This window comes from Carassius auratus, chromosome 9 (genome assembly GCF_003368295.1).
Source record: "Carassius auratus strain Wakin chromosome 9, ASM336829v1, whole genome shotgun sequence".
Classification (NCBI taxonomy): Eukaryota; Metazoa; Chordata; class Actinopteri; order Cypriniformes; family Cyprinidae; genus Carassius; species Carassius auratus.
The window spans coordinates 8,011,676-8,033,738 of record NC_039251.1 but is presented as its reverse complement, the minus strand read 5'-3'; the positions used below and the strand labels follow the sequence as shown (position 1 = coordinate 8,033,738).

At 35.6% G+C, this 22,063-nt stretch overlaps 1 protein-coding gene across 2 annotated transcripts in view; it reads left to right on the top strand.

Annotated features, from left to right (window-relative positions):
- The window catches only part of lrp2a (low density lipoprotein receptor-related protein 2a), a 91,779-nt gene that overhangs the window by 45,376 nt on the left and 24,340 nt on the right, over nucleotides 1-22,063 (top strand). For both annotated transcript variants that reach the window (XM_026271201.1, XM_026271200.1), the window contains 17 exons: nucleotides 92-226; nucleotides 1,901-2,067; nucleotides 2,183-2,326; nucleotides 3,957-4,066; nucleotides 4,356-4,533; nucleotides 5,001-5,214; nucleotides 6,880-7,119; nucleotides 8,422-8,610; nucleotides 10,012-10,932; nucleotides 11,470-11,635; nucleotides 11,728-11,886; nucleotides 13,203-13,492; nucleotides 14,689-14,889; nucleotides 16,276-16,518; nucleotides 16,665-16,790; nucleotides 18,031-18,150; nucleotides 19,794-19,925. In XM_026271201.1, the coding sequence (XP_026126986.1) occupies nucleotides 92-226; nucleotides 1,901-2,067; nucleotides 2,183-2,326; nucleotides 3,957-4,066; nucleotides 4,356-4,533; nucleotides 5,001-5,214; nucleotides 6,880-7,119; nucleotides 8,422-8,610; nucleotides 10,012-10,932; nucleotides 11,470-11,635; nucleotides 11,728-11,886; nucleotides 13,203-13,492; nucleotides 14,689-14,889; nucleotides 16,276-16,518; nucleotides 16,665-16,790; nucleotides 18,031-18,150; nucleotides 19,794-19,925 (3,735 nt within the window). The remainder of the gene's footprint in view (nucleotides 1-91; nucleotides 227-1,900; nucleotides 2,068-2,182; nucleotides 2,327-3,956; nucleotides 4,067-4,355; nucleotides 4,534-5,000; nucleotides 5,215-6,879; nucleotides 7,120-8,421; nucleotides 8,611-10,011; nucleotides 10,933-11,469; nucleotides 11,636-11,727; nucleotides 11,887-13,202; nucleotides 13,493-14,688; nucleotides 14,890-16,275; nucleotides 16,519-16,664; nucleotides 16,791-18,030; nucleotides 18,151-19,793; nucleotides 19,926-22,063) is intronic.

The window sequence follows — 22,063 nt, the reverse complement described above, 5'->3', positions numbered from 1 at the left end:
GAATTGTACACAGAAAAGTGTATTAAAAGGAAAACGGGGGTTACACTGATTCCATGCTGACTTCAAAGTTTTGATGTGTTTTGTCCTGCAGGTTACAACCCCTGTGACCCCCGATCGAGCCCCTGCACTCACATCTGTCTCCTGTCAGCGGTCGGTCCCAGGTTCTACTCCTGTGCCTGTCCGTCTGGTTGGACTCTCGCCGCTGACCAGTTCACATGCGCTAGAGGTATGAGAGACATCAGCCAAATATTTGTGGCCGATACTGATATCTAGAGCAGAGTTTCTCATGGTGAAGGGACCTTTGCCACAGAAACAGTTACACGCATCTCACCCATGACAACATACCATTCATAAAATCATTGCACTCAAATTAAAGTCAGTTGAACTTTTAAAAAACGAGTCTGGAGAACTTTTAGAATTTTTAGTTGTCTGCAATCAAGGTGCATTTGCATGAGATGCATAATGACACAATAGATGAAGTCTTGTTTTCTGGAAAATCTATCAAAATTTATTTTGTTAATGTAAAAAAAATAATAAATGAATAAATATATATACTGCCAATAGGGCAAATAAAAAAATATATATTTTCCCTTTTGAGTTAAGTTTATTTGCTTTTGAAATAAGCTCAAAGATTTATTCTACAACATAAAATAAATCAGAAAGACCCTACCTGTGATTTTTTTTAAGCTTTTGTGTATCGTAAATAAGAAGACAGTTGCTAAAAAGTGGCTAAATGGGACTTCAGAGGTAATTAGGGACATAAAATAGCATCACATCAAACTATTCACCTTTTACACCCTCGCAGTGTTTATAATGCTCTTGCAAACAATTCCAACTCAGACTTTCCGACTTTAAAAAAGAGACTGAAAGAGCTGTCAGTAAACTTCATGGCGATGACAATGAAGTCATGTTACCAAGATTGCTTCTGCTTGTTGTTAAAATTCATAAAAGTTTGTAAAGATTTTCTTAATAAATTAAACCTGAAAGAATCAAAAGCTAAAGAAGCCATAAATCTAATGGAAACATCCTATTGGGTTTCTGTTGAGGGAAAGAGGTTGATGCTAACCATTGTATCTAAAAGGACTTTAATGGACAAGATGAATTAATGCAATGAGTTTAACAGTTTATTCCTGCTTGTGGCTGTTTTAATGAATAATACATGTGTCTATGTCTTTACCTCTGGCCTCTGTCCATTTAATCTACTTCACTGTGAATGAATAAAGCAGGCTTCTGTTAAAATTGGATATAGATTTCATGGGAATGAAAACTTGTCAACAGCAACCCATTTTCGATTTACTTAGTAAGCTTCTTTGCAGAGGCAAACATTTACTATTATAAAAGGCCTTAGCTCAGCTGACGGTAACAGATGAAAGCGCGCAAGAGGCCTTTAGTCTTAAGAAGCCCTTAACATTCCCTTAGGGCAAACTCTCAACCTCGCTCAGGTTTCAGCCTTTGTTAGTGCTGTCAAGTGCATTCTTCCATAAAAGTTTAACAATTAATCCAGACAAACGCTGATTGAATGGGCTGTTTATCGCAATCAATTGTGCTGACACAGCTATGTTTGCTCTGCAAGACCTTTTTCACCAGTAGCTCATATCTGCACTAAATGCAATGCAATGAAACCTAATTCTGGGAATCTGTGCTATCCATTGTGAAAAGTAAGTGCGCTTAATTGTATTGAATGGGCAATATCTTAATAGGTGCTCTCATCAAAATATGCTAAAGTGTACTTCTTTTTCTAGACACATCTTAGTTTACTTACAGGAAGTTCACCCACAATAATTTAATTATATCACATGTCGTAATTGTTTGGTTGAAATAAGATGTGACACACTGCTAAAAAGCCCATTATTATGATTTTTATGAATACCACGTGAATTATGACTGATGACTTTTGCAGTTGAGGATCCGTTCCTGGTGGTGGTGAGAGACAGCATCATTTATGGCATCCCGCTCAACCCGAATGATAAGAGCAATGACGCCATGGTGCCGGTCGCTGGGCTGCTGAATGGATATGATGTCGACTTTGATGATGCTGAGCAGATGATCTATTGGGTGGAACATCCGGTAAATCTTATGAACACTTCAACTATCCTATCTCAAATGAGTTGTATCATTAAGGTGTTTTGAATGCTATAATTATGATTTTGCCTATTAATTGTAATTTATTTTACCTGCACAGGGGGAGATCCATCGAGTAAAGTCAGATGGTACCAACAGAACTGAGTTTGCACCAGCAGCCATCCTGGGTTCTCCGGTCGGACTGGCTCTGGACTGGATGTCTCAGAACCTTTACTACTCCAACCCTGCTTCACAGTCTATAGAGGTTGGCAAGACTTTAGATCTCTTTCCCCCGAATCATGAATTGTTCTTGTCAGGGCAGAGGGTTATTTCTATGTGCTGAAGATTTATGAAGAAATGTTTAAACACACCAGTTTCATCAATGTTAAAAACTACTTTAGGACCAGTTAGTTCTGTGTGCTAATGCATTGTTGTTATCAGTAACAAAAATGTAAAAAAAAATTGTAAAAAAAAATATATATATATATTGAAAATGAGAAATAAAGTTGAAAGATAAGTTGCTCAAACTAATGCTGAAATAAAGACAATAGAAAAAAATAAATATGAAAAAAATGACAAAAGCACAATATTAAAAGTTAAACTAAAATTCAAGTGCAAACTGAAAATATGCAAAAGGTAAATTTTATAATAATAAATATTTAGTATTTAAATAATAATTAGTGCTGTCATATAATTAATCGCAATTAATTGCATCCAAAATAAAATATATTATTACACATATATTATGCAAACAAAAACTTTTATTTTGTATGCGTGTGTATTAATCACAATTAATCACTTGACAGCACTAATAATAATATATAAATAATACTAAAAAAACACTTATGAAAAATTATGAAAATAAAAATCATTGTTTTCAACACAAAAATACATAATGAATGTAAACACTGTGAACAGGTGAAACAAAAATACAATATGTCAAAATATTAGACGTGCATTCGGCTTCAATTATTGAATATTTACTTGACTACTTAATACTGCTACAAATTTCATTTGTATTTTTTTTCTGCTTGTTATTCATTTCTTTGTTCTCTATTTTTATATTACTTACCTGGATCATTATTTGAAAAGATATTTACTTAAAGGTACAGGTTGTAGGACCTGCCACTACAGGGCGCACTACCAAAACAATAAAAATCGCGTGGTTTGATGACGATAAGGATGAGCGTGGAATGATGGGATTTGTTGTCTTCTACCCAACCACTAATGGCCATCAATGGCCAGACGGAAAGATAAATCATGGATTTAACGCCAGTTCAACGATTTGGGCGAGTAGATTACATACAAAGTCAATGCAAAGACCCGATCAGACTATGGATCAGGTGCATCCTCGCGCGGGTCTAGAGACGTGATGCCCCGCGTTTGCCGTGTATGCCCCATAATACTGATGTTGTTGATTGTTATAATAGCATACATTTTCTTTAAAGATACGAATCAAAACAACTCACCTGTCGAGTAAAACACAAGCGAAATCGGCATCTCTTTTTTGTTGAAATTTGTCACAAAGCTACTTCCGCATTCGTCCACGACACTGTTGTCACATGGTTTCTATGTCAGTAAAGGCGCTAACAAAGGGTAAATAACGTCATCGACAGGTGACTGCACTGCCCCGTGTCACTGATTAAAATGGGAATTTTCTCACGATTTACAAGTAGTTGAAAACATTAGAGATATTGTTAGTAATCAGCTGGACAAAATATATAACACTAGCCTAGCGGTTTTTGGATATTTTACTGCAAATATCTTACAAATTGTACGTTTAATTAAAAATGTTTAAATGTAATTTGTTGTGCAGTTGCATTTAAATGGTTAACAATAATTGAGCAATGCCACTGGTACTGTTATTGTGACAAACACAATATGATTTGTTTCAGGTTCTCAAGCTAAAAGGAGAGGTTCAGTACAGAAAGACTCTCATCACTAACAACGGCTCACCTACTGGTGCAGGAGCTCCTGCTGGCATCGCGGTGGATCCAGCACGTGGGTAAGTCCAGATAAGCAGAAGTCTGGTCTGGAATTAACCCTGATCCCCAGATTCAACATGCTCCAGATGATTTAATATCACCTGCCAGGACTGAACTGCCTGAGCTCACTAAACAACAGTCAACTTAAAGCACACATACAGTAATCATGATCAGTCCTTAGATTATATGCTTAATATAAGAATGGAATTGCTGTATTTGTATTCAAACAAAGAGACGAAAGAGTAGTGTTTCCCGTGGGTTTGCATACATGATGCTGTTCTGTTTCATGATGTTCTGTCTTTGTTTTAGAAAGATGTACTGGACTGATCAGGGAACAGAGAGCGGGATCCCGGCTAAGGTGGCATCGGCAGATATGGACGGCTCCAACGCAGCCATCCTCTTCACCCACAATCTGGAACATGTGGAGTTCATAACCATAGACATCAGAGAGAACAAGCTCTACTGGGCTGTTACAGGAACTGGCGTGGTATGACAGTCAGAAACACTCATGTTGAAAAAGATATCCGATGTTCACAAAAGCTGAGTATATCTGGCCAAAAATACAGTAAAAACAGCAATATTGTGAAATATTAATACAATTTAAAATAGCAGGGTGCTATTTAAATGTATTCCAAGATGAACTTTCTCCATTCTTCAATGTCACATGATCATTCAGAAATCATTCTAATATGCAGATTTGGAATTTTATAAATATAAGAATTCTTTTGTAACATTATAAATGCTTTTACCCACTTTTGGTTAAATTGATGTGTCCCTGCTGAGTAATATTTCCTATAATAGTGCATTTCTGCATATACATTTATTTATTTATTTTTGCATCCACCTTAGAACCCATGTTGGTCGCTATTTCATTTGACAGCCGTTACATACTGTATCTCAACCAAATGAAAACTTATTTAACAGGGTAACACAACTGTTTCTTCCATGTTTCAGATCGAGCGCGGTGATCCCGATGGATCAAACCGCATCACGATGGTGAATGGACTGTCCCATCCGTGGGGTGTGGCCGTATACGACTCCTTCCTGTACTTCACAGATCGAGACTTTGAGGTGATTGAACGCGTCGACAAAGCCACAGGACTCAACCGGGTCGTAATGCGGGATAACGTGGCCGGTCTCAGAGTACTCAAAGTGCACCACAGAGACTGTGAGTATGATAAATACATGTAGCAAAATGGCTCTCACACTGTGATGCACTTCATAAAAATAGCTCCTCCCACACAAAGTGCACAGAATATGCATAACTGATTTCAGTGGAGTTTGGTGCTCTAGTAAGCAAAGCAAGTGATGACAAGTTAAAAATATACAATACCCTGTTAAAAAAAACAGCTTATGCTGGTTAGGTATGTTTTGAAGCATGGTAGCTGGTTTAAGATGGTCATGTGCTGGTCCTGAACTGGTCCTAAGTAACTCCTGCTCAGTACCAGCTTATAACCACCTTAAACCCACTCATGACCAACTAAAGACCAACTTAAACAAGCTCAAACCAGCTACCATGCTTCAAAACCTGCTCTACCTAAACAACATATGCTTGTTTTTTTCAGCAGGGATATGATAACAAACAACAGTTAAAAAAAAAAAAAATTAAAATAAGCTGCTATTGAATTCAAAAAGATAATAAAAAATAAGAAAGATATAAAAAATAGACATAAGATAGACGTCATCTTGCTAATGTCTAATAAACAAACAACTACACGTCAGACACAAATGTTGGGTAAAAGAGTCCAATTTAATTAATATTCAATTAAATTTAAAGTAGTATATTGTCTTGATTTTTTGCATACAATATTGTCAAATCATACAGAAAACAAGCAATAACAAGCCAAAAAAAATTCTATATGACAATAGCGAACAACAGTTAATTGTTTTTTATTAAAATAAGCTGCAAATTAATTAAATGAAAAATCATTTTTATTTAATTTAAAATCAAAATCAAATTTAAAAAGCAACATATATTTGTATATATATATATATATATATATATGTGACCCTGGACCACAAAGAAGAAAAATAGATAATTTTGACCCATAAAATGTATTGTTAGCTTTGGCTTCTGCTACAGATATACCTGTGCGACTTACGACTGGTTTTGTGGTCTAGGTTCACATGTATAACAATAACAATATACAGCTTTTATACAGACATTTAGAAATTTAAAGTACTTTTTGCGTGATTTTTTTTTTTTTTTTTGGATAAGAATTCTAATAAGCATAAAACAACACTATGCAAATGTTGGGTAAAATAATCACACTTTTTATTTGCATTTAACTCAATTCTGAAGAAAAATACTGTAACATGTACATTAATGTTCTTCATTTCTATCGATCAATTGCTGCCTGTGAAGGCATCTCTCAGTGCCATTTTTTAAAGCATTTATTTCTGATTCATTCTGCGGCTGACATAGGGTGGTCTTTTTCTGGAAGTCATCGTAACCTTGATGGCCGTGTAGCAATTACCAGAGAGCGATGAATGACTTTCAATAGGATATCAGTTTACCAATTAGTTCCCCTCTGCCTCAGGGGGACACTCAGCTTTATGTGGAGAAGAATCAATGTCCGTTTGTTCGGTGTTCAGTGCACATGTTCATTCTCCAGGGCTGTGAACGCCATCTATTGTATGAGTGCTTCCAGTAAGATCTGGAAGTGCTAGCAAAGCAGAGTCCCAATATATCAGTACTGCTCCACACTGATATGCACCAGGAATGTGTATACATTACCAGAATAGATAGATATGAGTCAGTATCCTGTACTCTTAAATATCCGTCTCTCGTTCTCATTATCTGCTGTTTGTCTTTCTGCCTGTCTCCCCATAGCCTCGGCAGGCTCGTCTAACGGCTGCAGTAATAACATGGGGACGTGTCAGCAGTTGTGTCTGCCTCGTCCCGGTGGCCTGTTCAGCTGCGCCTGTGCGACGGGGTTCAAGCTCAGTGCTGATAACAGAACCTGCTCTCCATACCAATCCTATGTGGTGATCTCGATGCTCACTGCCATCAAGGGCTTCAGTCTGGAGGGAGCGGATCACTCCGAGTCTATGGTGCCTGTGGCAGGCAGAGGTGGGTTCAGTAGCACTGGGTGGTACAGAGAAAAACACTTTTATATTAAACATTATAATATATTTAATTAAGAAAACATATGAATTATTATACATTTGTGTATGAAATATTTAATGTAATTTTTAATTTTATATTTATTTATTTAAATTGACATTTATTTATTTATATCTATATTATTTCCCAATTTATATTTTATATTATTTTATTCTCTTTACATGATATTTATTTTGTAATAAAGAGAATAATAATTCTTTATCATATTTGTATAATTTTTTAAAAATGTGTTTGTTTTAAATGCTATGTAGATGCGATAAAGATACAAAATGTTAGAATAATTGATAAATTAAAATACAGCAATAAAATCGATCATAAAAAAAATATAAATTAATATCGCCTATACGTAAACACAAGGTTGAATGATACTTAAACTATTTTAACATGACCACGGGGTCAATAAATATAATTTTTCTATTATATTTATTATTTTGGATTATAAATAATACAAAGTTTTATAAAGTGTTATATTTTTACATTTGTATTATTTTGTTAAAAAAAGTTATATGTTATATGTTATATGTTAAATGTTATATATATATATATATATATATATATATATATATATATATATATATATATATATATATATATATATATATATATATATATATATATATAATATACATATACACACACACACACATCATTTAATAATAGATTATACATATACACATATGAGTTCATTGAAGTGAACTGACTCATTTACCAACTATAATGTCATTTTTGCTACTAATATTTTAGTCAGAGACACTAATAAACTTTAAAGCCAAATAAAAAACACAGTTATTCACAACATTGGTTTATTGTACATTGCCAGCATAATTTTGCAATGACCCTGTACTACAAAACTAGTCATAAGGATCAGTTTTTTGGACAATAGGACAATATTTGTCCGAGGTACAACTATTTGAAAATCTGGAATCTAAGAGTGCAAAAAAATCTAAATATTGAGAAAATCACCTTTGAAGTCGTCCAAATTCAAATTACTAATCAAAAATTAAGTTTTGGTATATTTATGGTAGGAAATTTACAAAAATATCTTCATGGAACATGATCTTTACTTATTATACTAATGATTTTTGGCATAAAAGAAAAATCTATAATTTTGACCCTTATATATACCTGTGCCACTTATGACTGGTTTTGTGCTCCAGGGTCACATATATGAATAATGTGTGTGATTATACACGCATAGTACAATTTAAAAACTTTGTGTGTGTGTGTGTTTCTGTGTGTGTCCTGTAGGCCGCAATGCTCTTCATGTGGACGTGCACATGTCTTCTGGATTCATTTACTGGTGTGACTTCAGCAGCACCGTGGCGTCTCAGAATGGAATCCGCAGGATCAAACCGGACGGATCTGGATTCCGCAGCATTGTCACCTCTGGCATCGGACGTAATGGCATACGGGGCATCGCTGTGGACTGGGCCGCAGGTGAGGGCTTGTGTGAAATCAGCTTTGGTAACTTGTTTGACTCTGGTAATAATAAGTACAGTTGTGACATTCTGAATGAAACTAATTTGACACTTTATGAAGGATGAAGTGCTTCTAAAGGAATTGGAAGACTAATGCCAAGTACTTCAGATACACTGGACTCATGAAGTGTTAAGTGAGGAATGCTCTAGAGCAGCTTTAGAGGTCAGAATGGTGACAGCTTTACCGTAGGGACATTTACATTAACTCACATCAGTATAAGCACAAACAGGTGGCATTGATTAAAGATTAACATATGACAAAAAAGAGGTTCTGATGGTTTAGGCCTCAGTGACCCATGGCTTGTTAAACATTCACTTTTGACCTGAATATGTGAATAAGCAATCCAAAGTTGTAATTGGCATTGACCTAATCTAACATTACAGGTGTTTTATTCTCAATATATATACACTACCATTCAAAAGTCTCCTTAGCTCAATGGAACTGCGTTAATTTTATCAAAATGTTTTCTATTTGAATTTATATCTAAATGTAATTTATTCCTGTGATGCAAAGCTGAATTTTCCGCATCATTACTCCAGTATTCAGTGTCACATGATCCTTCAGAAACTGATGCTCAAGAAACATCTCTTATAATCAATGTTGAAAACAGCTGTGCTGCTTAAAATATTTGTGGAAACCATGATATATTTTTTCCCAGGATTCTTTGATGAACAGAACGTTTAAAAGTATTTATATGAAAAATAAATATTTTAAAATCATTATAAATGTCTGTACTGGCCAATTATGATGAATGTAATGCACCATTATGGCATAGAACTATACATTTATTCCAAAACACAAACAAACATACAATTTTTAAGATTTATTGGTGGATAGAAAGTAAAAAAAAACAGTATTTATTAAATAATTATGCATGTCTTTACTGCCCAATTTTGATGGACTTAATGCATTATTACTGCATAAAATTAACAATTTCTTCATATATATATATATATATATATATATATATATATATATATATATACTGTGTATGACCACAGAATGTTGCAATGGACCAATTAGAACGAAGTGATTCATGTCAGTTATTTATTTGTTTATATACAGTATATACTATACATTCTACTCAACTATGGCTAAAAATGGGGCATATGTTGTGCAACCTGTTTTGTTTGCGCATAACACCATTCATAACGGACTAACTTGACATGCCATTTTAAAACGCAGCTCTGATGCACTCACTTTTACTAATGGTACAACAGCCTGAAAAATAATAGACATCCACCTAGTGCATGTGTACATCGACAAACAAAGTGTTTGGTCGTTAATCTCTCAAAGCAACATTAAGCCTCAGCGTTTCTCACGGTTTCTCTGGTGTTTCTTGTATTTGTCTTTCCACAGGAAACCTCTATTTCACCAATGCCTTCTTGACCGAGACGTACATCGAAGTGATTCGACTCAATACCACGTTCCGTCGTGTCCTTCTAAAGACCCAAGTAGACATGCCTCGTCATATTGTGGTGGACCCCATGAACAGATACCTCTTCTGGGCCGACTACGGACAGACACCCAAAATCGAGCGAGCTTTTCTAGACGGTTCCAACCGGACCGTGTTGGTTTCCTCAGGCATCGTCACCCCCAGAGGCCTGGCTTTGGACCACCGAGACGGATACATCTACTGGGTGGACGATTCCCTGGACATGATCGCACGAGTCCGGCCCGATGGGGGTGAGACGGAGGTCGTACGGTACGGGAGTCGCTATCCGACTCCGTACGGCGTCACCGTGTTCGAGGGGAATGTAATCTGGGTGGACAGAAACCTGAAGAAAGTCTTCCAAGCGAGCAAACAGCCAGGTGCGACCGACCAGCCGCTCGTGATCCGAGACAACATCAACATGCTGCGGGACGTCACCATCTTCGACCGGAGAATGCAGCCAAGTTCGGCCCACGAGCTCAATAACAACCCCTGCTTGGAGTCTAACGGCGGCTGCGCTCACTTCTGCTTCGCCATCCCAGGATCTCAGACGAGGAAGTGTTCCTGTGCCTTTGGGAATCTGGCTGCGGATAGCAGCAGTTGCGTGGTATCCCGGGATGACTACCTCATCTATACGACAGAAAGCACTGTACGGTCTCTGCGGCTGGATCCAGAGGATCATTCGCTGCCCTTCCCCGTGGTTAACGTGCCCCGGACTTCGGTAGCCCTTGATTTCGACAGGTTGGACGGCAGGATCTATTTCACCCAGAGCTCGGGAGTGGGCCAGAGCAAGATTAGCTTCATTACTTTGGCTTCACCTACCTCTCCTGCGACAGAGGTGGCCTCAGGTGAGCCGCTTATTTAAACTCCTAATGCACCCTGACACTGCAGGTTTAGCTGGAAATGGAAAGTTCATTGAGGCAATCTTTGAATGTTGGCTTGAAAAAGTATCTTGCATGACATATACAATGGTTAGTACGCAGACTTGAGGTTATTTAGGCCTTATGTAGTACTACGTGAGCAAACCTGTTCTTTTAAATGTGAAATATAAAAAAGAAAGATCATGCACGTAGAGAAGTTATTTGTTTCTTAGGCAAAAAATTTGCTTAATTGTTAATGTTGTTTTACATTTTGATTTGAGCAGATCAAATGTTCAGTTCAGGTATTTAGGATCATGTCTACTGTCTGAGAGTCACAGTAAATTGTGTGCAAAAAAAAACTGTCAATAACCACATTAAATTAGAAAGTTTGGGAAAATTAGATTTAAAGGGACCGTTTTTTGGTGACAATTCTGTCATCAATTACTCAACCTCATGTTATTCCGAACCTTTGCTCCTAATGAAGTTGTTATAACTATTTTTCTGAACATTTTCTTCTCTGTGGAGATCTGGGAGCTCCTGATGGCATTGCCTATGACTGGATCAACAAGAGGATCTATTACAGTGACTATATTAACCAGAGCATCAGCTCCATGGCAGTGGATGGGTCTCAGAGGACTGTTGTAGCACAGGTGCCCAGACCCAGAGCCATCATGCTGGATCCATGTAGAGGGTGAGTCTCTCATTCAGTTAGACTGTGGTTTCGATATACAATGAGCCATATTATCATCTAATTCAAATGCATTTCTCTGTATATGTGGTCAGGTATATGTACTGGACCGACTGGGGAACCAGTGCAAAGATAGAGCGTGCAACTCTGGGAGGAAACTTCAGGACAGAGATCGTCAACACTAGTCTGGTTTGGCCAAATGGTCTGACACTGGACTATGACGAACAAAGGCTGTACTGGGCAGATGCCAGCTTGTAAGATCTCATCTTTTAATTATATTCATAATATTTATAGTTCATTTAATTTAATAATATACCTTTAATAATAAACAAAACAATCTATGTAGAGTATTCTATGCATGCAATTATAAATTCTGTCGAGAAGTTCTGTGTCAGGTAGAAGTTTAATTTCAATCCATCATACTGAACTTGTTAATGAACATGTTAATATTGCCCTGAAGCAGCTGTTAAATCCAGAAAGACATTGACTTGTCAGGCAAGACAAACTTGTGCACTTATAACAACTGAGAGTCTTGTAGTAATGAAAAAGAGAGAGGCATCTTATTTGTACCCGGTAACATTACAAAAAAAAAAAAGATTTTGTACCTCTGGTAAATAGAACAAACAGAAGAAAAACTGAGATTTGCAGATCCATCTTTGATCAGGAGGTGAATGAGAAAATGTGTCTGTTTCAGTGCTCATTTTATAACTTATTAAATGGGAGGGTCTTTATTACCAAAGGATATTTTAACAGAAGTTTAACACATTTTTTTGTAATCAGCTTACACACAAGAGGCTGAGGCTGTAATGACCTATTATAATTATCAAATTATAATTTTAGATTTACATTATAATTTGAACTATCATGTAATATATAAAAAATATTGTATAACATTGGTCTGCCTCTATGAAAAATCACAGGCAAGACAAAAGGTTGATTAATTTTATAATTTCAGCCCATGCCTTCCTCATTAGCGGCAAAACTCTTTCTTAAGATTCATTTAACAGTGATTTATCATTTTAAAGGGGTCTTATGATGCTGCTAAAATGAACATTATTTTGTGTATTTGGTGTAATGGTTTATGTGCCTTCTGAAACTCATTGATTTTTTTACAAAGCTCATTGGTCCGAAAAGCACGGTGTGCTCTGATTGGACAGCTATCCAGTGCTTTTTGATTGGTCGAATGCCTCAATCATGTGACGGAAATGTTACGCCCCTTAACAGTTAACACTGTGATGCTGTGTGTTTCCTGGCTCGACGAGACAAGACCAATAAAAACCATTACAAACGAGGCATTTGTTGCATCCAATGGGGACATAATTACGAATTATAATGACTAAAACTGGGTTTTTACGCATTGCATTGTGCCACGTAAACATAAAACCATGTCTGAATTTGTGATCTGAGAAACTATAAACAAGCGATACTCTACACTGCTCAAAACTCGTGTTTGTATCATCAGTGGTAAATCCTTTCCATATGTACACAGTTTATACAATTTATACTTAATACATTCTAAATATTTGCCCTACATAATGATAAGTGAAGGTTTACTGTTCTCTCTATGCAGACAGAAGATTGAGAAATGCTCACTCACCGGGACTAACCGTGAGGTCATCGTAAGCACCGCCATCTACCCGTTTGCAATGACAGTGTATGGTCAGCATATCTATTGGACGGACTGGAACACACGCAGCATCTACCGTGCAAACAAGCACGACGGCTCCGACCAGAGAGTGATGCTACAGAACCTTCCATCGCGGCCCATGGACATCCACGTGCTCTCCAACAGCAAACAGCAGCAGTGCAGCAGTCCCTGCGAACAGTTCAATGGTGGATGCAGCCATATTTGCGCTCCAGGTTGGTTTACATTTCCAAACAATACGCTTTTTCTATACTACTTAAGGTTTTTACAGCCAGTATCCTCCAAAACCAAAGCTCTATTCCCAAACCTGTTGGGCTGCATTGCTATATGCTGAAAGGATTTCTCATTAGTAACTAATTTGGAACACTGTAGACAGCAACTCAATGAATCATGCAAATACTGTACATTACAGCACTATGTCAAAGGGGTCATATGGTGCAATTTCAAGTTTTCCTTTGTCTTTGGAGTGTTACAAGCTGTTTGCACATATATAAGATCAGTAAAGTTGCAAAGACTAAAGTCTCAAACCCAAAAAGATATTCTTTATAAAATAGCTATGTATGTGGTGTGTTTCTAAATATGTGACCCTGGAGCACAAAAGCAGTCTTAAATCGCTGAAGTATATTTGTAGCAATAGCTAACAATACATTGTAAGGGTCAAAATTATAGATTTTCCTTTAAAAATCAAAAATTATTAGAATATTAAGTAAAGATCATGTTTCATGAAAATATTTATACTTTAAATATATTAAAACATATTTTTTATAGTAATATTCATTGCTAAGAATTCATTTGGACAACTTTAAAGGTGATTTTCTCAATATTTAGATTTTTTTGCAAATAGTTATATCTCGGACAAATATTGTCCGATCCTAACAAACCCTTCATCAAAGGAAAGCTTATTTATTCAGCTTTCTTGTGATATATATAAAATTGAACCTTATGACTGGTTTTGTGGTCCAAGTCACATATGGTAAGGGGCGTAAAATTTCAGTCACATGCTTGAGGTATTCGGCCAATCACAACACACTGGATAGTTGGCCAATCAGAGCACACCTCACTTTTCAGAGCAATGAGCTTTGTCAAAAATCGACAAGTTTCAGAAAGGCGGGGCATAGAGGCACAACAAATAATATACAGTGTGTGGGAAATTTGTTTGTTAACCTTAAACTGCATAAAGTCAAGTCAAGTCGCCTTTATTTATATAGTGCTTTAAACAAAATACATTGGGTCAAAGCAACTGAACAAAATTTGTTAAGAAAACAGTGTGTCAATAATGCAAAAATGTATATATAAACAGATTGCATTACACCAAATTTACAAAATAATGTTATTTTAGCATAATCAAATCACCCTTTTAAAAAACACAATTGGAATAAATGAAGAACTAATACAACACTATTTCCTTCAGGTCCTCAGGGAGCAGAGTGTCAGTGTCCCTCTGAGGGCCGCTGGTATCTGGCCGACAACAAACACTGTATCCCTGACAATGGGACACGCTGTCAGTCGGGCCAGTTCACTTGCATGAATGGCCGCTGCATCCGTGCCCAGTGGAAATGTGACAATGATGATGACTGTGGGGACGGCAGTGATGAGCTCGAGCGGGTCTGCGGTGAGATGCCTTGTTGCTTACTGTACATGTTCTTCAGAGGTCTTGAAATCCTAAATCAGAATAGAAGGCAGTTTTATATAAACACAGGTTGTTGATTCAGAATATATGCCAGCGGCTTCATATATGGATAACCAAACATGCACCTAGAGTCCAAACTGACATATTATGCACTTTCAAGGGTGAACTTAACATTGATACTTGTGCATGACTAAACTGCAAGCCTAATGTTAACAATCAAATATCTTGTGAGTGTCTGTTTGCCGATGGAGTTTTCCTCTCCTGCACCGCGGCGCAATCTTTCACTAACATGTTTCTTCTTCCTTTTTTTATTGCTTGCACAATCTGTTCAAATCTTTTGCTCCAGGATCCAAGAGTCATTTCGTTTTTGGTGTGTATTCTTGCTTACTTCTCTTCATGTGTAGCTAAAAGCTCTGTTCCAAAATCTAGAGTGCAACCTGATTATACTGTCTTTGGGCCAAATCCCAAAGCAGTACTGCATTCATCCTTTCCAGAAGATAATGGCATAATGCATTATTTGTCAAGCTGCAGTACCTAGTTAACAAACAAATATGTTCTAAGAACGCTTAAATGATTTTGTTTTGTTTTGTTTTTCAGTATCCGAATGTTAAGGGAACATTCTATTTTATAATATTGCAAACATTATAGGAATTTTATTTTTGAACGTTCTTTAATCGTTCTGAAATGCGTAGTAACATTTAAAAAACAGTGACCATCCAAATAAAACTTTTTTTTTTAAAAGTTCCATAAATTATGTATAAATATTTATTTTTTGCTAGCATTTTTAGATCATTGTTAAAGATCAGATAACTTTGAACAAACATTCTAATAATGTTACTAAAAGAATGTTTATTTTAGTAAGTAAGTATTAGGGCTTCAAAACGATTAATCGTGATTAATGCAATTCAAATTAAAAGTTTGTTTACATACTATTTGTGTGTATTGTTTATATTTATTATGTATATAAATACAAACACATGCATGTATGCATGCAAAAAGATTATTGAATTGTTAGCTTAACCTGCTAATAGAATATTCTGCTGAAATCAATTGACACCAAGGCAGCTTACTAGGATTTAGAACAGAGCCTTAGACTACATCAAATTTAATAACCATCCATAAACACATACTAACCTCTTCCACAATGCATCTCTTTCTCTCTCTCTCTCTCTCTCTCTTGCTCTCGCTCTCTCTCGCATGCAGTCCCACAAGCAGCAGCATTCATTTCACTCTCAGGTAAACTGAAATAGAGAGATAGGTAGAAGAGGAAGGTGGTGAGCTCCAGTAGTTCCTGTTAGTTCGTTGAGCTCCTACAGCAAATATCAAATTAATCTTTTTGTCTGTGTGTGCATTTTTTATGCATGGCAGCATTTCACACCTGTGAGCCCACTGTGTTCACTTGTGGAAATGGCCGTTGTGTGCCATATCACTACCGCTGCGATCATTATAATGACTGTGGGGATAACAGTGACGAGACGGGCTGCATATTCCGCCCCTGTGACCCCAACACTGAGTTCACCTGCAATAACGGTCGCTGCATTGCACGGGAATACGTCTGCAACGGAATGAACAATTGCTACGACAATGGGACCTCTGATGAGCAGAACTGCGGTAAGTGCATTTGCATGTTTGCCAAAAAAAGTTGCTAGGTTGTTTGTCAGCTACTGTATAAACAGCCTACAGCTAATGAGCATTTATATAATACAAAAAAAGTTGATATTAAGCAATCCATAATGGATCCTTGTTATAAAACACAGCTGAGAGGACATGTCAGCCAGAGCACACCAAATGCCAGACCACCAACATCTGCATCCCGCGCTCGTACCTGTGTGATGGAGATAATGATTGTGGTGACAACAGTGACGAGAGCCCAACACATTGTGGTGAGTTATCCTTTCCCACTGTCTTCCTCTGTCCTGTGGGAACATAGTTACAACATGTTCCTGGAACAACATTCCAATTATAATATACTATATATAACTTTAATATAACTTTTCAGGAAATATCTGCTTTAGGCTTACGATCAGGGTTGGTGCTTCTACACCCTCGTTAATCAGCTATCATTTCACAATGATTTTAGGATTAAGTTATGGGTATAGGATTAGGGGTAGAGATTGAGTTTAGTTTATATTTTTGGACAGAAAAATGTTGAACCTGGAACATGTCTTACAGTACTTGGCAAAATCATCATAGTTAGGTTTATAAATGGCCTGATATTTGTTATGCTTTATGTCTTTTAGTTTGCCATGCAAATGTCATGTAAAATTGAAAACTTTATTATTATTGTATTAAATGCAATAATAAACATAAAAATAAAAATTATTATTATTATTATTATATAATAATTATAATAATAATAATTATTATTATAATATAGTTATGCAAAAAGTAAGTTCTATTTTAGTTGAACATAAACAAAACAAACATTTCGGCTCAAGGCCTTCTTTAGTGTGCTCACAGAAAATTAAATTAAATTAAATTAAATTAAATTAAATTAAATTAAATTAAATTAAATTAAATTAAATTAAATTAAATTAAATTAAATTAAATTAAATTAAATTAGAAATATTATCTTGGCAATTAACTAAAATAGGTTGATGTACTAAAATTACTAGCTGTAAACTAATATAAATTATACCTAGATCTACTGTAAATCTGGAATTTAAATAAATTAAACATAAAAAGTATCATTTAAAAAAATGACAAAAGCATATATTTAAATTATTTAATTATTGATTGAATAAATAATGAAATTATTGGTCAATAATTTTAATTATTTGATAAATAATGTTGAATAATTATTGATCAATATACTATTAAAAAAAAACTGTAAAGGTATTTTACATATTAAATCATACTAACATAAAAGGCAGAGGAAAAACATAACCAAATAAAATAAATGTAAGAATGACAAAATGTGTAATAATAATATTTTCATTGTTTTGATGTTTCTCCTTTAGTGTGGAGTTAGATGAGTAACTGTTTAGTAATTTCCTGTTGCTTTTTGAGCCAAAGCTGTTGCTCAACTTGCCCTTCCTGTAATATCAGTTAAATGAGTGACCCATGTATGCTGAGTTTGTTTCTGGTTCATCTCTTGTTTGTCTTGTGTTGTTTTGTCCACAGCCACATCGACTTGTTCCCAGAATGAGTTTCGCTGCTCGAGCGGACGCTGTATTCCCGGACACTGGTACTGTGATGGCGGTACAGACTGCAGTGATGGTTCGGATGAGCCCGTTACCTGTAGTAAGTGCCACACATAGCATATTAACAATAATTATATACCAATATATGTTATCTGGCGCTCATTCTGCATATGTGGCAGAAAGTTATTTCTAAATATACTGTAATACTAACACTGTAATATGAGGATGAAGCTGTGTTTATCAAGGGAAAGCATTGCCCATGTTTTTGGGTGGTGAGTTAATGATGGTTTCCCATTGTACCCCCCCCCCCCCCCCATTTTACGCTCCACTGGTGATGCATGCAGTCAGAAAGTGGAAAGATGAGGCAGACTGTGTGTATAAGAAACTGGTTCATTTGGCTGGAAAAGACTTCAGATGTAGTTATTCAGACCAGTATGTCTGTGATAAAATGCCCTAACAAAAGAACAAAGGTTTGAGAGCTTCTTGGTCAAGAAAGAGATTTATATATATATATTTATATATATATAAATTATATATATATAATTTGATAAAAAATAGGTAAAACTGTATTATTGTGAAATATTATTACAATTTAAAATAACTGTTTTCTAGTTGAATATATAGTAAAATGTAATTTATCTCTGTGATTCAAAGCTGAATTTTCAGCATCATTACTCTAATATGCGGATTTGCTGCTCAGGATATATTTTATTATTATAAATGTTGAAAACCGTTGTGCTGTTTCTCATTTTTGTAGAAACAGTGATACATTGTTTTTAACAAGATTCTTTATTAAATAGAAAGTTCAGAAGAACCGCAATCCATTATATACATTTCTTTAAAAAAAAAAAATATTGTAATGGTAGTGTGTTGAAGGCAGTAGTTGGAAGAGAAAATAAGGTATCATTTTAAATAAAATCACTACTTTACTTTGTATATTGTCATTTTCATTATGTCCATTTATTTAGAAACACTAAATTGACATTTTTTCAAACCGAATTTGGAATTTCAGGCCAAAATGTTTCAAGCAGGTTTTCTTATCAATATATTTTAATAAGTATTGTATCTTTTTTTTTTTTTTTTTTTTTTAACTAAACAAGTCTGATATACACATATGCTGTAGACATGAATTATAGAAAAAAGTTTTATAAACCACAACACAAGAAAGTCATAACAGAGCAGTAAAATAACATAACAATACAAGTTACAAGTGCAATAACATAAAATGAGAAAGGTTTGCTCTTCTTAATGACAGTCGAGGGGTATCTGAAGTGTGTTTGGGTGTGTGTCTGTGATGCCAGCGGTCAGCCCGGACATCTATTGTGTGTCACATTCCTCCAAAGTGACGTGCAACAGAAAAACCCTCTCTCTCTCACACACACACACACACACACACACACACACACACACACACTGGCCCTTCCTTTGACAGTCTCTGCCCCCTCCTCTCACACACACACACTGCCCCATCCTCTCTCTTTTGTCCCGTTAATCACAGCACCCCTCGGTGCCTTTTGTTCAAGCGGGACACTAGAGAGAGGAATGCTTATTCTCTCCCAGAATTCCTCTGGCAGTGGAATCCCAGCAGCAGCAGCTCAGCCACGTTTCTGGCTGCTCAGGGTGGGATTTAATGGTTAAATAGATTACGTGGGCCACATGTTCCCCAGTTTCCTCTGAGATCCGAGTGAGACATGGCCCTCGGGAAGGTGGCTCTTCTCACTGCCGTGTGTTTCATCCCTGCAGCCACCGTGGTGAGGACCTGCAACTCCGACCAGTTCCGCTGCGATGACGGGAGGTGCATCGCTTCGTCCTGGATCTGCGATGGAGACAACGACTGCGGGGACATGAGCGACGAGGACGAGAGACACAGCTGTGGTCAGTATTGCCTGGTCCAAGTCCAAATCACAGGTCTCATTTCACAATGTACTTTTGGTACAGCTTGTTACTGAAATATTTGTCCCTTTAGATTTACACCCAAAAGTTTACGCACAGAACAGCTGCAAAAGTGCATATACTGTACTATAGGAAGTGATAGATTTGGCTTTTTATGACTGATACAGATTTACTTTATAGGAGTTTCCAAAAAACAATATGCATTAATCACAATTTTGGTTTATAATTTTATTTTATTTTTGATTTATTAATCCCTCATCACATTTCCAAATGTACCCATTTTTTTTTTTATCTGATTTTCTCATACTAATAACTTCATAGCCGTTGGACTACAATAGAAAAAAAAAACATAATATGTAATGTAAATAATTATTATTATTGTTGTTGTTGTTATTATATTTGCATGTACTGTTTTCATTGTTTTCATTGTTTTTTTTGTCTTGCTTTGCCATTTATTTACATAATTATTTATTCATTCATTATTTCTTCAGATATTACTCTTTAGTTTTTTTATATTAAATTAATTTTTTGTAATACTAAAAAGTAATTTTAGTGCTTGAATTTCAATTTATTTGTGAATGCAACATTTCTAATTTACCTTAAATTTTTCATCCAGTATTTAATTTGATTTCAGATTGATGTCTGCTAACAAAAATATATTACTAGTTTAAGTTTCACAGTAATAACTCTATTCTGACGTCTACTGGACTTTGGTCATAACCACATGGTCTAGTGGGAAAGTGCTTACACAACTTCATTGTTTCATCCTTTGGCTATGTTTAGTCTTCTTGTGTCATCTGTCTTCTCTCGTCCTTCCTAGTAGGTAGTGTTGGTGGCTGGGTGTGGGACATTTGCTTTGTGGATGTGTTTAGCTGACTGCTCTCAGACTCTCTCCGTGCTCTCCAGAGGTTGCTCTCCATAGCTGATCAGTAACTTCATGGAGTACTCAATTGAGCTATCAAATCTGTCTAAAAAATGTCCATAGGACAAATAAAAACAGACACAAATGAGATAACTGTTGACATGCACTTGGAGTATAGAGCTGTGAACAGAATGTGGATATCATAGTTTAGATAATGTGAAAGAATTTGATGAAGAGTTCGTATTAAGGTTTGGGTTTTTGTTGTCACTAAACCTTAATGTTAACATGTTGTTAGACTACATAAAAATGCATAGTCTACACAACTAATTGGTAAAGTAGCCCATTTTTATTTAGTCCATGCTTATTTTTACTTTTATACTTTTCATTGTTTAAAAAAGTATTGGTAACACTTTCTATGAAGGCTGTATTTATAATACATTATAAGGGTATTCTTAAGACATTATAATGAATATGTAATGCATATAAAAAATAAAAATATGTATAATGCGCTATATCAACTCCTGATTAATCATAACAATTACAGTACATCATAATACTTCAGTATTTGTGGTTAAGAGGTTGAAGTCAGATCAGACCCAGAAGAATTAAGCTCTGATGAAACATTTTGTTACATTTTTTTAGAATTTTAATGTTTGGTGTAACAAAATGCTTTCTCTGTGTTCAAGTTAGACTGTAGTAATAGTAACTGACTGAATAAAAACTGACACTTCAAATCAGCATTTCAACACCCCACCCCCCCAAAAATCAAAAACTTTACTAAAAGTTGTCTGACAAAGTCTAAATATATATCTAATACTTAATAACTTAATAAAAAAAAAATATTTACGTCTAAAATCAACTAGAGAATTCATATGCCTTTTATATAGAGCTACAGTATACAGCAGTCTAGTGGCTAAACCATGGAATTGCAGATGTTTTTCTTATTTAACTCCCACCAGATGGCACTAATCTGGCTTCAAAAATTTGATTTTAAAGTCATTATCTCTAATTTAGCATGAAATACTGCCTTAATTGAAAAGTAATATAAATATACTTAAAATGTTACAAAATTCATAATTATTGCATAAATATTCATTAGAACAAATTTGGAAGTTGGAAGTCTGTGATGCCTTAAAGTGCTGTCCAGGTAGGCGGCTTACAGGGTTTTGCAACAGAACCATAATGGAATTCACAGTGCACATTTGTGCACAAACTTATTATGCTGGGTTGAACATAAATGTTGTGCCAAAAAGTACCA